General features: G+C 41.7%; 1 protein-coding gene across 1 annotated transcript in view; it reads left to right on the forward strand.

Annotated features, from left to right (window-relative positions):
• The window catches only part of PIGU (phosphatidylinositol glycan anchor biosynthesis class U), a 34,235-nt gene extending 19,455 nt beyond the window's left edge, over window positions 1-14,780 (forward strand). The window contains exons 10-12 of the mRNA XM_081917088.1: window positions 6,563-6,687; window positions 7,966-8,108; window positions 13,135-14,780. Of these exons, the coding sequence (XP_081773214.1) occupies window positions 6,563-6,687; window positions 7,966-8,108; window positions 13,135-13,248 (382 nt within the window). The 3' untranslated portion in view covers window positions 13,249-14,780. The remainder of the gene's footprint in view (window positions 1-6,562; window positions 6,688-7,965; window positions 8,109-13,134) is intronic.
• The last annotated feature ends 935 nt before the right edge of the window (window positions 14,781-15,715 follow it).

The following is a 15,715-nucleotide window of genomic DNA, read 5'->3' on the forward strand; positions in this document are numbered from 1 at the left end:
TTCCGTGCAGTGGAAACTTGAAGAAAAAGACTTTAAAATTACAGCGGCCTTCAGGCTGGGAAGATTGATAAGAAAAGACAAGCCCAGAGACTGCCTGATTACAGTGAGATCAAAGGAGGAAAGGGATAGAATTTTGGGCCTACATTACAAAAACCCACTGGACATTCTGGACAAAAGAATCGAATTTTACAAGGATATTCCCAGACAGCTTTTGGATTTGAGATCAGAATGTTTGGAACTAGCAAAGCTATTGAGGAGTAACTCAATTATCTTTAGGTGGGAATTCCCTCAAGGATTATCGTTTACTTTTAGAGGGAGGAAGATTAAAATCAGAACATTGGAAGACAGAGACAAATTTCTGAACCAATACGGAGAAGACCTTCATAAAGGACTTGGATCACTGTCGGAGCCTGGAGCACCAAGGGAACCGGCACCCTTGGATGACAAAGTACCACCCCCTGAAAAATAACCAGATTTCTACAGGATGTCTCTGCAACTTCTGAGCTGGAACATAAATGGCTGTAACATTCCCGAAAAAAGGAAGAAAATCTTTCATATATTGAAAAAGGAACAATTGGACATTATTTGCTTGCAAGAAACACATGTGACTAGGCTCCATAGAAAAGTTTTGGTAAATAAAAGACTCGGCCAGGAATTTATATCTTCAGACAGAGTAAAGAAGAGAGGGGTGGTGATATATGCAAAGGAGAGCCTTTCACCCAAATTATTATTCAAAGATGAACATGGCAGAATTTTGGCAGTTGAAATACAGCATCAAGGAGAAAAAATTATGTTATTAGGAATTTATGCACCAAATGAAGGGAAATCGGAATTTTATAAGAAGTTGCACGAGAACATGCTGGAGTATCTGGACTTTGACAACATCATCATGATGGGAGATATGAACGGGATTGTATCAACTAATATGGATAAGTCGCAAAGTCAAAAGGTTACCAAAGATGGCAGACTACCAAAGACCTTTTTTGAAATGACAGACAATATGGACTGGATTGACATTTGGAGAATGAGAAACCCCTTGGGAAAGGAAGGAACATTCTTCTCTGAAGCCCACCTGACTTGGACAAGAATCGACCAAATATGGATTACTAGAGGTCTGGCACCTAAGGTCAGAAAAGTGGAAATCTGCCCAAAGACCTGCTCCGACCATAACGCCTTGAAAATGGATTTGACATTGTTACCAACCGGCGCCTTTCGATGGAAGATGAATGACAACTTATTTAGAGACCAGGAGGTTATCAAAAAGGCCCAAAAAGCTTTGAAAGACTATTTTGAAATAAATTTGAACACAACGGTGGAAAAAAGAATAATTTGGGACGCAAGTAAAGCTGTGATGAGAGGGTTCTTGATACAACAGAACGCCATTAAGAAAAGGAAACAAAATGGAAAGAAAGATAAGATTTTGGAGAAAATAAAAGAATTAGAGAAGAAGTTAAGAGTAAATCCCAAGTCACAGCCGATTTTGAGAGAAATTAAACTTCATCAGGCACAATATTCTAAACTGATAAATCAGGAAATAGAATGGAAGATTAAGTCAATGAAACAAAAAACGTTTGAATCGGCAAATAAATGTGGGAAACTGCTGGCTTGGCAGTTGAAGAAGAGACAAAAGTTGAATATAGTAACAAATTTGGAAATTGAAGGAAGAAATATTCAGAACCCCGTGGAAATCAGAAAATCTTTTCAGAAATATTTCAAGAAACTATATACTCAAGGGCCGCAAAATGAGGTCGAGATTGAACAATTTTTGAAAAAAAACAGTCTTAAAAAATTTTCACAAGAAAATAGACTACTCCTGAATAGTCAAATAACACGACAAGAAATTGAACATGCCATTCAGAACATGAAGCTGGGCAAATCTGCAGGACCAGACGGCTTGACCTCCAAGTATTATAAGACAATGAGTGACTATTTGATTCAACCTTTGATGGAGGTCAGCAATGAAATTCTGGAGGGAAAGAAGGCGCCGGAATCGTGGAAGGAAGCTTTTATCACGTTGATACCAAAATCAGAAACTGAAAAGACACAACTGAAGAACTACCGCCCCATCTCCCTTCTAAATGTGGATTACAAAATATTTGCTGACGTTTTAGCAAACAGACTCAAAAGAGTTTTGAATGAAGTAATTCATAAGGACCAGGCCGGCTTTCTCCCAGGTAGACACATGTTTGCAAACACAAGGAACATTATTGATATCTTGGAACTTTTGCAAACAAATATAAATACTAGAGCAGTTTTGATCTTTATAGACGCGGAGAAGGCCTTTGACAACATCTCTTGGAAATTTATGAAGGGAAATTTAAAAGAAATGGGAGTGGGGCGGGGTTTTCAAAATGGGATTGATGCAATATATTCAGAACAAAAAGCCAAATTGATAGTTAACAATGTGGTAACGGAAGAATTTAAAATTGAAAAAGGAACACGACAAGGCTGCCCGATTTCCCCTCTGTTATTCATTTCAGTTCTGGAGGTGCTCCTGAACTTGATTAGAGGTGACCGGCTGGTGCAGGGGATTCAGGTCGGAGCGAAACAATATAAACTTAAAGCTTTTGCAGATGACCTAGTTTTGACATTGCAGGAGCCAGAATCTAGTACAAAAAGAGTATTACAATTGATACATGATTTTGGACAGGTCGCAGGATTTAAGTTAAATAAACAAAAAACGAAGGTGTTGGGGAAAAATATGACAGATACAGAGTCAGAACGGTTTCAGAGAGAAACAGAATTATCATTGGTGAAAAAGGTAAAGTACCTAGGGGTTAATATAACAGCTAAAAATCTGAGTCTATTTAAGGATAATTATGAAAAATGTTGGTCTGAAATTAAGAGAGACTTGGAAAGTTGGGCAAAACTGAAGCTTTCTTTGTTAGGCCGAATTGCTGCGATTAAGATGAATGTGCTGCCAAAGATGTTGTTCTTGTTTCAAACATTGCAAATTGTGGATAAAATGGAGTGTTTCCGGAAGTGGCAGAGAGATATTTCTAAATTTGTCTGGCAGGGCAAAAAGCCCAGAATCAAGTTTAAGATATTAACAGATGCAAAGGTAAGAGGGGGCTTCGCCCTGCCAGACTTAAGGTTGTATTATGAAGCCGCAGCTTTCTGCTGGCTAAAAGACTGGCTACTTCTCGAAGACACTGATGTGTTAGATTTGGAAGGTTATAACAATGCTTTTGGTTGGCATGCATATTTGTGGTATGACAAAGCTAAGATTAACAAGGCCTTTAAGAACCATATTGTCAGAAAAGCAGTGTTTAATGTCTGGACAAAATACAAAGACTTATTGGAAAATAAAACTCCAAGGTGGCTTTCACCCTTGGAAGCTAAGGCTTGGAAAAGACCCAATATGGAAGCCTACTGGCCAAAATATTGGGAATTGTTAGAAAAAGATGGAGATAACTGGAAATTGCAGAGTATGGAGAAAATGAAGGATAAAGTGCGAGACTGGTTACACTACGCTCAGATTAAGGAAATTTTTAAAAGTGACAAAAAGTTAGGATTCCAGGTGGAGAAATCGAAGTTGGAAACAGAACTGTTAGAACCTAAGACTAAGGTACTTTCAAGAATGTATAACTTGCTGTTGAAATGGAATACACAAGACGAAATGGTTAAGTCGGCTATGATAAAATGGGCACAGGATATTGGGCATAACATTATGTTTGAGGACTGGGAAAGGTTGTGGACCACTGGGTTGAACTTTACTGCATGTAATGCTTTGAAAGAAAATGTAATGAAAATGATATACAGATGGTACATGACCCCAGTTAAACTTGCCAAAATATACCATTCGTCTGACAACAAATGCTGGAAATGTAAAGAAAGTGAGGGAACATTCTTTCACCTCTGGTGGACCTGCCCTAAAGTGAAGGCCTTCTGGGAAATGATATATAATGAGCTGAAAAAGGTATTTAAGTATACCTTCACCAAGAAACCAGAGGCCTTTCTTCTGGGCATTGTCGACCAGAAGGTGTTAAAGAAAGATAGAACATTTTTAATGTATGCAACAACAGCAGCAAGGATACTACTCGCTAAGAACTGGAAAATCCAAGATCTACCCACACTGGAAGAATGGCAGATGCAACTGATGGACTATATGCAACTGGCGGAGATGACTGGCAGAATCCGAGACCTGGGAGAAGAAAGGATTGAAGAAGATTGGAAGAAATTCAAGATTTATCTACAGAAATATTGTGATTTAGTGGAATGTTAAGAAGGATGCTTGGTTATAAATAATTGGCCATCACTAAAATAGATTAGGAATTGGTGATAAGAGAGATTAAGAAAAACAAATTTGCAGGAGAATTATTTTATTGTATTTAAGCAAGTGGTTATAGATTTGGAAATAAGATGATAATTTGCTGGACAAAAATTTATTAATGATGTAAGTGGGAGCGGGAGACGTGAGGAAGCTCAAGGATATTATGGAATTTTGTTAAAACATGTTTATTATTACTGTATTCCCTTATTCAAAAACCCTAATAAATATTTATATATTTAAAAAAAATGATTTGTTGACCGTGGGTCAACAGAGGCAATTTGGTGGGACAGAGGGTGCATGTGGGGGCAGAAGGCAGAAACCCCACTGTGCAGGTGGAAGTCCTTATGCAGGGCTTCCGCTGATGGGACTCAGGTGAATGCTTCCCTCTGCAGCTATATTTTATCTGTATAAGTGCTGAAAATGAAAGCTATGAGATCAAACTTGAGAAATCACTATACATAGTTGTGCAAATCAGAACTTAAAGTCACTGTGGTTTTTTTTACTTGTCCTTGGAAGACCTGGGTTAAAATACCCTGGCCTCAGCCGTGAAATTAGCTTGGTAGCCTTGTTATCTCACAGGGTGGTTGTGAAGATATAATGCAACGATGCCTTTTGCTATCGTGTTGTAAGCATAGAAGCCTAGAAGTCTCCATTATTAAGTAGCAGTCTTGGGAGATCCATTTTGTCCTTCTTGGTTGGAGTCATGCCACACTCTGCCTGTCCCATGTGCTTGCAAAGCTAAGAATAGCATGGAAGGGATTCATGTGACCCCATGTTGTGACTGCAGTGTGATGGCACCGTAGTCTCTCTCAGTTTGAAGGCACCGTCGTCTGTCCCTTTCACACCATGTTTTCACTTCCCAGCAACTGTGATCAGTCTGATTTTGCCCAGATATTTCAATCTAGTTTAATATCTCCTTTCCTCATCAACTGTAGCCACAACACATACTATAGGCCCAGTTTCACATGAAGTTATTCTGAAAAGGGATGCGATTGCCATTCAGTTTGTAGGCATCATCTTTGCCCTGTTGAAGTCAGAAGGCAGCCATGCTTCTGCCTGCTTCTTGCACAAGGACTCCCAGCGTGATGTATGGGAGGTAGAGCAATGGAGCCGGGCCATGAATCTTAGCGGGTGGCGTTGGGCAAATCTCTCGGCCTAAGTTAGCTCACAGGTCACCCAGCTTGCAATTTATTGTGAGGATAAATCGGGACAGCTACATTCACGCCACTCCTGAGTTCCTTGGTGGAAGGGTGGGAGATTTATTTTATTTTTCCATTTCCTCCAGAGAGCTCAAGGTGACATACGTGGCTCTCTTCCTCCCCATTTTATTCTCCCGACAGCCCTGTAAAGTAGATTAGACTCTGAGAGTGGCTTTCAGTCAAAGTAGGGATAAGAAAATGTTCTGTTAGGGCAAGGATTGCTCATTGTGCTGTAGAATGTTCTCCTTCCTCTCTGTTCCCCCTAAATACGTTCTAGGGGTTCCTTCAACCCTCTGGAGAAGATTTGGGTATGACACATGGTTCTCATTGGTGGAGGAAAGGGAGGGGATCTTCCTTTGTACAAGCAGAAATCCTTGTGCAAATATGTGGAATACTGTTCAGTGACTAACCCAAGGTCACCCAGTGAGCTTCATGGCTGAGCAGGGTTTTGAACCCTCATCTCCCAGGTCCTGCTCGAAGACTTTAGCTGCTACACCACACTGATGCAGCAGTCAGAGCTTCGTGCATTGGAAGGGTACAGCATAAGAGTTTGCCCCTCTCTCAGACTGCATTGCTAGACTCTGAAGTTGTGGCCTTTCTGCACACATGCATTCTGCTGCCTCTGTCATTGTCTACACCCAATTATGTCCACCATGTTTCCTTATGCTACCAAACCTGTACTCATGTTGAGTGCATATGATGTCATCTAATGAAATAATGGTGGCAATACGACAAAAACTCATATCTAGAGTGTATGTATCACAGGTGAGGCTAAACTATGTCTGAATGCTGGAAGAAGGAGGGGGGCAGATTTTGTATTTTAAATACTCCTGGTGGCAGGGAGCACAAACCACAGAAGGCTAGGCTCCATCCTGACATGGCAGATTTCCCCAGGCAAAGATCTTTGATGCAGGGAGTGTTCAAACATTTGATTTCCACCCCAGTGTGAAATGGTGCTATCCCTGCCTAAAGGTTTTAGTTTTGCTTTTAGAAGGCCAGCTGGTTGCACAGATAGAACAGCAGCTTCTGCCGTTCCTACAGCATCTACACCATCCAGTTATTTACAGCCTTTTATGTTTCCCCTCTCTAGGGAGCACCCCATCTTCTTCATGTTTGTTCAACTTGCCATAATTTCCATCTTCAAGTCCTACCCAACTGTGGGAGACATTGCCCTTTACATGGCCTTCCTTCCACTCTGGAGCCACCTGTATCAGTGTAAGTGATTTGCATTTTATTCTTTCCCCTCCGCCATCCCTAATCCTGTCGTTTTTGCCCACCTTGGAAAAGCCATTAGTGACTGTCGTTCCTTGTTGGAAAGCGAGCGTAAAGTAGCATTTAAAACGACAGAGGAATGATTCAGCCAAAGTTCTAAGACCTTTTGATTTTAGTAGGAGAGAACCAAGGACATGCTTATCTTTCCCAGTGAGATCAATGGAATTCAAAAGTGATTCGTTTGTGCTGATCTAAAATTGGACCGGAGTGTGTGTGTGTGTGTTGCATCTCAGAGCTCTGGCATTTCATCACTCTGGCTGTTCAGCTGCAGCTTGCAATTGACACTTGCTCTTCTTCTTTCTCCCTCCCTGTATGTGTGCAGACTGAGAATAAATCATTCTTCAAGATGGCTTTAATTGCCTGCTGTGATGACGTTGACAAATTCTAGTGATCCAGCCTCTTTTCACAACAGGAAGCATTTGTTTTTCTTCCTGCAGTGACTTGCTTAGGGGCAGGTTTTGTAATCTCAGTCATTCAGCTGTGGCTGACTGTTTTGGATTAAGAATTTAACCTGTTTCTTTTTTAGTTCACTTTTGAGTTCAGCCTGGATACTCAAGCAATTTTGGTAGGATCAAGTATCATGAAATCTACTGATAATTAGTTTCATCAGAATGCATAAAAAGAATTTCCAAAACTCCCCACCCCGGTTTTACTTTAAAAATGTTTAAACTGGCTTTGTCAGTGAATCGCCTTGGGTATATATATTTTTTGTTAAAAGGCGCTATGTCGATACCAGAAGCAAGTAAGTAACTTGAAATGCTTCGCCAACAACCAATGTTAGTTATGGGAATTGTCTTGTGCTGGCATGACTAGTAAAAAAGGAAATGTTCTGAAAAAGCTATACAAAATGTTTCATTGTATTTTAAGACGGGAAAAGTTTGGTCCAAATTTAGCTTTCCATTCAGTCCCCATCTTTATTTATCTTCCAGTGTTATTGCTTGGACTTTTTGTATGTTGCACCTGCTCAAATAAAAACTGTGGAAGCGATGGGGTGGTGGCATTGGGAAATGAGTGCAGAATAAGCCTGTCAAAGCTTTCATGTGACACAGGAATTGCAGTTAATTATTTATTCTAACTAGAGGGATTTCTATAGCAGCTGTCTCTGGAACAACCCTCTAAATTAGTATCTGCCACCCTATTGTAGTTGGTATGGTACAATGCCAAGGACTCATTAGTATACCAGCTAACCACTTTTAATGACGCCTCTGCTTTTTGTTGCAGTCCTCCGGAATGTCTTCATCCTTTCCTGTGTGCTCATTGTTTGCTCCCTGCTCTTCCCGGTTTTATGGCATCTCTGGATTTACGCAGGAAGTGCCAACTCAAATTTTTATTACGCCATCACTTTGACGTTCAACGTAGGACAGGTTAGTAAAACAAGGTGGTGGGTGCGGTTTAAGTAGCCCTCTTTTAAGTTCCTTGTAACAGATTTTGTACTGGACACAGAAATCAAATGTCATCGGAATCTTGGCATTACAGCAATAGGCTAGAAAGTGTTTGTGTGCGTGCATGTGTGTGCGCGCATGCGCATGTGTAATATCTAGTGAAATCTCCAGAGTCGGAGGGGGGGGTGTAAGATTTCATTGTTAAGTTGCCTCACACAGTTCCATGCCTGTCCCATGAGCCGGAGCTTAGTTGGAGAATATCTCCTTTGTATACAGAAGGTCCCAGATTCAAACCTCAGCATCTTCAGGTAAAGTCTGGAGGGACACCTGTCTTAAATCCTCAAGAGTTGCTGCCTGTGCCAGTTTTGACAATACTAAGTGGACCAATGGTCTGTCTCAGCATGAAGCTACTTCCTAAATTCCTATATAATGCCTGGAATAAATTTAATAATAATATAGTCAGGTATGCTCAGTTTGCATAATTTATTCATGTTTTCTCGGTGCATAGTTTATGTTTAGCGCAGACAGGGCTGCCTAGCTAGCATCTTAGCTTTGAAAAGCGATTTGTCAAAATGTGTTCATGTTGTGTGTTTTGTCCTGCATCTCCTGTCTCTCTTTTGGTCCCAGATCTATACGGCATAAGAACAAAAACGGGGAAGTGTAACTGCAGGATCTTGTTATCTGAATGCTATTCTTGTACATTCTGATTTGGGGCATGGCAGCTTAGAAAAGCAGTTGCTTTCCCTTCTTATGGGTGGATTTTTCGATTTGGCTTGCTAGCTGCCTGGACCCATCTGCTCTTATCTGGCTCACCACATTTCACTGAGCAGCCAGGAGTGCTCCTCTATTACTAAATGTTGGGTCACCAGGAATGGGAGGGGGCACCACAGCAATCTTGCAATTGCTTTAGATCTCCTTCTTAACTGTATTGCTCACTGTGCTGGAGTTTCCTGTATCAGAGGTTCCGAATTTCCTTTGCATTAAGCAGATTTTGCTGTGAACTAGTAGGGAGTGGGGAATTACAGATGTGACTGTGGGCCTCCCATGATTTGTGCATCCTTGCATGGTATGTAAGCTAATGCCAAGGGGGTGTCACATAGTCATCTTTTGTTCTCCTTGTGCTCAGTACGTCAAGGTAATAATCTACTTCAGTGGAGATTTTGGCTTCTAGACTAGGTCTCCTGTTACTCCATCTGTCTACTTTAATTGTATATTTCATCAAATGAAGCAACGCCCCTCTCCAAATTTCATCATTGCCTCTATTTCTGTTCCAACAAAAACAACTAAATTTCTCCCTATTGCTGATCTGCTGTTAGCTTCAAGATAATTTCTTGCAAAACAGTTTGGTTTGATTTTTCTCCTGAAAGGTATTAAATGCTCATTTTAATATTAAAAAGGACATATAGTTGCTTTGCCAGTCTCTGGGGCTGGCAAATTGGTCATTTGCACTGAGCATTCTTCTAACTTGGGCTTGCTTAGAAAAAAAAGCTGATATATTAAAGAAATTAGAATAAAAACTGTTGTGAGTGTTTGGTACAAAGGCAGAGATCGTTAGAAATGCATCACTTTCAGGAACTTCACTTAGGCCCTGAGATATTTATCCAAACTGCAGCTTTAAAGATATGGGTTAATTAGTGAAACAACAATTTTTCTGCAGTCCCTAACTGATATATAAATACACAGATTGTTATATACATACTCTGATCAACCTAGTTATTTGATTAATTAAATTTAATTGAACAGCATATTGTGTGCATGAATCTTGTCAATACCAGTATTTAGTGAATGTGTGGGACTTACTGTCTGATAACTTTTACACTAGAATTTCTAACTTGAAGAGACAAAAATGACTGTGTTCCTCCATCCCTAAACTGCCTATGACATAGGTTTAGAAATAGCAAGATTGCAACGCAGAGTGAATTCAGTGTATACCTGTCCACTTTTTACTAGCTTTGTAATGTCTTTTTTAAAGCATTTATTGTCTTTGTAACCGACTTGGTCTCCAGTGGTTCTTGCTTTAGATGCAAGAGGTTCTGGGTTTGAATCCCATATGGGACCTTGAATTGGAAAAAAGAGGGTCTAAACTTCTAGAATTTGGGGAGGGGCCATAGAGCACATACATTGCACGCTAAAGGATCCCTAGAATCTTCATTTGTGTTGGGAAAGGCTCCTACTTTAAACCCTGGAGAACTGTTGCCAGTCAGTGCCTATGCTACTAAGCTACAAGACAGTGTCCCATGGTCATTGCAAAGATAGCTAGCGGGTTTCTTAACAAATTCAAACAGAAGTGCTCTGGGGACCAGTATGAGTCTGCAGGTTGGACAGAAGTATTTGGGAAGCTGTGCATTCCCAAATCCAATTGCAAGAGACATAGTTTGTTTCTGCCACTATTCTGCATCTCCTCTAGCAGCCTGAGCCTAGATATGCTTCCGCAGTTCAGTGGGGATATTTGCCACGGAGAGTGTACCTTGGATTTCAGCCTAAGTTGCAATCCTTCACTTTGTCCAGTATGTCTAAGGCAGGGTTTCCCAAACTTGGGTCTCCAGCTGTTTTTGGACTACAATTCCCATCATCCCTGACCACTTGTACTGCTAACTATCAACCTCCCATCAACCTCTGGGGATCAGTACTGACCACTTTGGGAAACCTTGATGTACATAGAAGGCTCCGGGTTTCCATGCAGAAGGTCCAGGTTCTCTAGGTAGCGCTGGGAGAGTTGCCAGCACAAAACCCTGAAATGCCGCCATCAGTCTGTGGAAACAGCACTAAAGTAGATGCTCTGATTTGGGATAAGGTAGCTTCCTATGAAGATTTTTGTGAGCCTTCAGCTGCAATCTGGAGTTGTGCAGTCCACGCTGATTTATCGTCTCATTTGCTGTTTGTGTAAACTAGTTCAGAGTGTTAGGTTTCCATGGGGGGAATTCAAGTTCAAATCCCCATTCAGAGTCACTTCACACTGTATGTGGCACTGTTTGACTGATGACTACTTTAGCCCTTCACCGCTTGTCCCTAAAGTTTCTGGGAATCCACATCTCCTCATCTTTTGAGTTTAACCATGGAAAACCTGCAGTATATAAATATGACTTAGAGCTGGATATATTTAGGTCAGGGATGGGAACCTATGGCTCCCATCAGCCCCAACCAGCATGACCTCTGGGGGGGGGGTTGTCCCTGGGTCCCTGTCCCTGTCCTAGTGCATGAATGTTTATGTTTAAAAGCGTGCCTTGGAAATTGCAAGCTTTTTAGGTCCTCTTGGTTTCTTTTGCTTGAGTAGATGGTTTTCTGCACAGATGGTTACTTTCAGTCTCCTTCATGCAGAGTGACAGGTGTGCTGTCTTTTTGAATATTAATTGCAAGAGGAAGAATTGGGTCAAAATGAAATGCTCCAGGGGTCAAGTGCACAGCACACTGGAAGCCATTAAAACATTTGCTGCTGTGTTGGAGAAATATAAGGTGCCTATGTTCTGAATGCAAATAAGTGTGGGGGACACAGTTCTATCCGGTCCACTCCCCAAGCTCTCAGCCTTCATGCTTCTTTTGCTGGGTGTGGACAGTAGCAGCCAACTGTAGCAGAAAGGGTTAGTGAAAAGGGTGCGGATAAATTTTTATATTTTTAAAAAATTGCTAGGATATGTTGGCTGAATGCATACGTGGTTTCTATTGTACCTTGTTCTCTCACAAACTATGATGCGACAATATATTTATTCATAGAATGATGGAAGGGACCCAAGGGCTATCTAGTCCAACCCCCTGCAATGCAGGAATCTCAGCTAAAGCATCCCTGACAGATGACCATCCAATCTCTGCTTCAAAACCTCCAAGGAAAAAGAGTCCACAATCTTTTGTGGGAGTCTGTTTCACTGTCGCACAGCTCTTACTGTCAGAAAGTTTTTCTGAATGTTTAGTTGGAATTTCTTTTCTTCCAACTTGAAGCCATTTGTTCGAGTCCTGCCCTCCAGAACAAGCATGTGACAGCCCTTTAGATATTTGAAGATGTCTATCATATCTCCTCTCAGTCTCCTCTTTTCCAGGCTAAACATGCCCAACTCTTTCACGTGCTCCTGGTAAGGATTAGTTTCCAGACCCTTGATCATCTTGCTTGCCCTCTTCCACACATGTTACAGCTTGTCAACATCCTTCTTAAACGATGGTGCCCAGAATTGGATACAGTATTCGAGGTGTGGTCTGACCAAGGCAGAATAGAATGGTACAATTACTTCCCTTGATCTGGACACTATACTTCTGTTGATGCAGCCTAGAATAGCGTTAGCTTTTTTTTGCTGCTGCATCACACTGTTGACTCTTGTTAAGCTTGTGGTCCACCAAGACCCCTAAATCCTTTTCACATGTACTGCTAGTAAGCCAGGTGTCCCCCATCCTATATTTGTGCATCTGGTTCTTCTTGCCTAAGTGCAGAACCTTACATTTCTCCCTATTGAAATTCATTTTGTTAGCTTGCGCCCAGTTCTCCAGTCTGTTAAGGTCATTTTGAATTCCCCCGGCTACACTTTGATATGTCACTGAGTTCTAAAAAGAAAAGGCATTTAAGGAGGATTGTTTATAGTGCTTCTTCTGAAGAAATTAATCTTCCTAGGAAATCAGGACATTGGGTAGCCTACAGGTCAGGAGTTGCCGGTCTCTTTCAGCCTGAGGGTTGCATTGGTTGTTAGCCACAGCATCTATGGCAGCTCTTCTCAGAACAGATTGAGCATTCCAGAATAAAATTGTTAAGATAATGCAGCATTGTTGGGTTTTTCCTTACTGCTTCAACACACAATCTGGCTATTCTTGAGTAGCTTTATCACCCTTTTGTTACTGGTAATGTTTTTGTGGTTTAAAAGCCTTACTGCTATGCAGGTTGGCTTGTGTCTATAATAGTTCAGTAAATATAAACCAAATAAACATTGATAGTGTAAAGTACAGCATGTCTTGGTCTGGATGTGCAGCCATTTTGTTCCGAATGAATCAGGTGTCACTCCTGCATGTGTTTTCTTCTCTTCCCCTGCAGATCTTGCTCATCTCAGACTATTTCTACGCCTTCCTGCAGAGGGAGTACTACCTCACTCATGGAATCTACTTAATTCGAAAAGACAGGACAGACCCCATGCTGGTTCTCAAATAAAGTTGGCATCTGATGCGACTGCGGGACAGACAACGGATGATACTTGGGGAGGGGTGGGGAGATACCTTTTTTTGCATATGGTGAATGGGCTCCTGTTTGGGGAATAACCAATTCAGTGCTGGTACAAAGTGTGATGCAGAGAGCATGAGAACGGGTTGAGAAGCCCACCTAGGTGACTCACAGCCACATCAGAATCTTCTTGTCACCGCTGCGAATGCCACTCATCAGTTCTGGATAATTCCTCGGGACCTGGTGAAATGCATTTGAACTGACACCAAGGAGGGGTCTTGAATCCAGGCAAGTGACAAGGCCATGGGTGGTGATTTTATTATTATTATTATTATTTCTTGGGGAAACTCCTGGGAATTTTCTCCTTGAGGAAAGGAATAACTTCAGCAAGTGTTTATTTGGTTCCTCTTGCTGCTCTGCTTCCATTGCTTGAATTGGCAGCTCGTCTGCCTGATGTACAGGGATCCTTGCGCCCTCGGGAGAGAATGGGCAGCTACTCTTGGACACTTATTCTCCTTGCACTGATACTGGAAACTGGGAGGCCCCAAGTATTCTGTGTGCAGTTTTGTGCTCTGGACAAATGGTCAGTTTGATGTGCATCAGAGTGGAGCTGCCCAGTGGAACTAGACTGGGAGACATAGAGATTTGCATTCTGCTGCTTGTAACCCAAGAATTCGGAGGGCGTTTGGAGGAATCACCAGCTGGATCAAACTTGTTCACTTTTCTTTAACGGGGAAACACTATGGACATGCAAATGAATCATTCACGTGTAATCTTAGGAAAATGAAAATTAAGAGTTACAGAAAACCCAAAGTGAATGCATATTGACCAGAGAGGTCATGGTTGGGCTACATAATCCATTCAGCTCTTAAGATTCATAGGAAAATTATTCTTCCAATCTCTTCCCAACCTAAGATTTGAGGCCAGAAAGCACAAAAGTGGGAGCACTGTTAATGGAATGTTTGGGCCCAACAGTAGTTATAACCATTACATATTCTACCCAAAGTGTTACTGTTTTAGTAGGAGAAGCAGTAAATTGTGACTGTATTAGAAAAGCAGCTATGCAAAAATGGCTACCCCATCCCACCTGCTTTTAATGCTTGTGTGTTCAGTTGGTTCACTTCCCTTCAGTAACCAAGAGACAGGTATTTTTGTTTGGAGATGGCTGCTATTTTTAACTCTTCTAACCCAGCACAGCTACAGCTAGTTTTTTTCTCTGACATTTTAATTTTACCAATGGTGTGGTTCCCTCACCGGGTAGCCAAACGAGACCCAGCCAAACTCCTAAAGCCCAGAAGAGGCCCAGTGACAAAACCACTCCACCTTTATAACTATAAGCAGAAGAGATTAATTTCAGACCCACTGAATCCGCAATTTAATGTCCCCTCTGTCATTTTTTAATTATTACTTTTTTTTGCAAAGTTGCTCTACAGGCTATAGCTTCCTTTCTCTTACAGTGTATTAAAGCAATCTTTCAGAAGGGATTTTTTAAAAATGAAAATAAAAAAGCTTGCCTTATTAAATTGCACTTTTAGTGATTTTCTAGAACAGGGGTGGGGAAGTTCAAACCCAGGGGCCTTCTTGGAATGTGCCTTTGAATTCTGATGAGCAAGAGGTATTGTCTGGATGGAAGAGAGAGGTGTGTGAAACTAGCCTACCTTACAAAGGCAAAATTTATATTCATTGCTCTGTCCACTTTTTGCCTGTGGCCCCACCCACCATAAAATGTGGCCCCCGAAGGTTGCCAAGAAAGGAATCTGACCTTTGGCTGAAAAGGGTCCTCCACCCCTAATCTAGAAGACCTCCATAACACAGTGACTTTTACCTAGGCAGGGCTTCCAGGACATAATCTTGTCTCAGGGAAGTATATGGAGACTACGGTACTTGAGTCTGAGTTTTGAAGGGCTTTCCGAAGAAGACTCTCTTTCAGCTCAACTGTACAGGTAGGTTGGGGGCACAGTGTAACTCAAAGCAATATTCTGATGACATTTCCACTCCTGACTTGTGTGCTCCCTGTACCGCCTGTCTCGTTCTCTCCCTCCTTCAGGGTTCATCTGAATTTAGGGCAGATAATATTTTGGGTTTATTCGTCAGATGGCAGGAGGTGTCAGCACAAAGTGATTCCTGATGCTTTCGAGGAGAGCCTTACAGTGGCAGCAGGGAAGGCTTGTTACCTTTATTTCCCCCTTTTTGTCTCTCCCTACACACCTTAAAATAAAATAAAAAAGCTACCAACTCTCAGCAGCTTGGATGACAAGAACTTCCTCTCTGAACTTCCTTCCTGAAAAAATGCAAGCAGAGGTGGATTTAGGGGACCATGACTGGTGTGGTCGCACTGGGTGCAGATTGCCACCGGGGCACCGCAACTATGATTGACAATGGAGTGTGAGAGGTGAAGGGGCGCCAAATTTTGGCATCGCACAGGCTGCCGCTGAAATTTGAGCCCCCAAGATCCGCC

The sequence above is a fragment of the Podarcis melisellensis genome, assembly GCF_964234715.1.
Source record: "Podarcis melisellensis genome assembly, chromosome: 6".
Taxonomy (NCBI): domain Eukaryota; kingdom Metazoa; phylum Chordata; class Lepidosauria; order Squamata; family Lacertidae; genus Podarcis; species Podarcis melisellensis.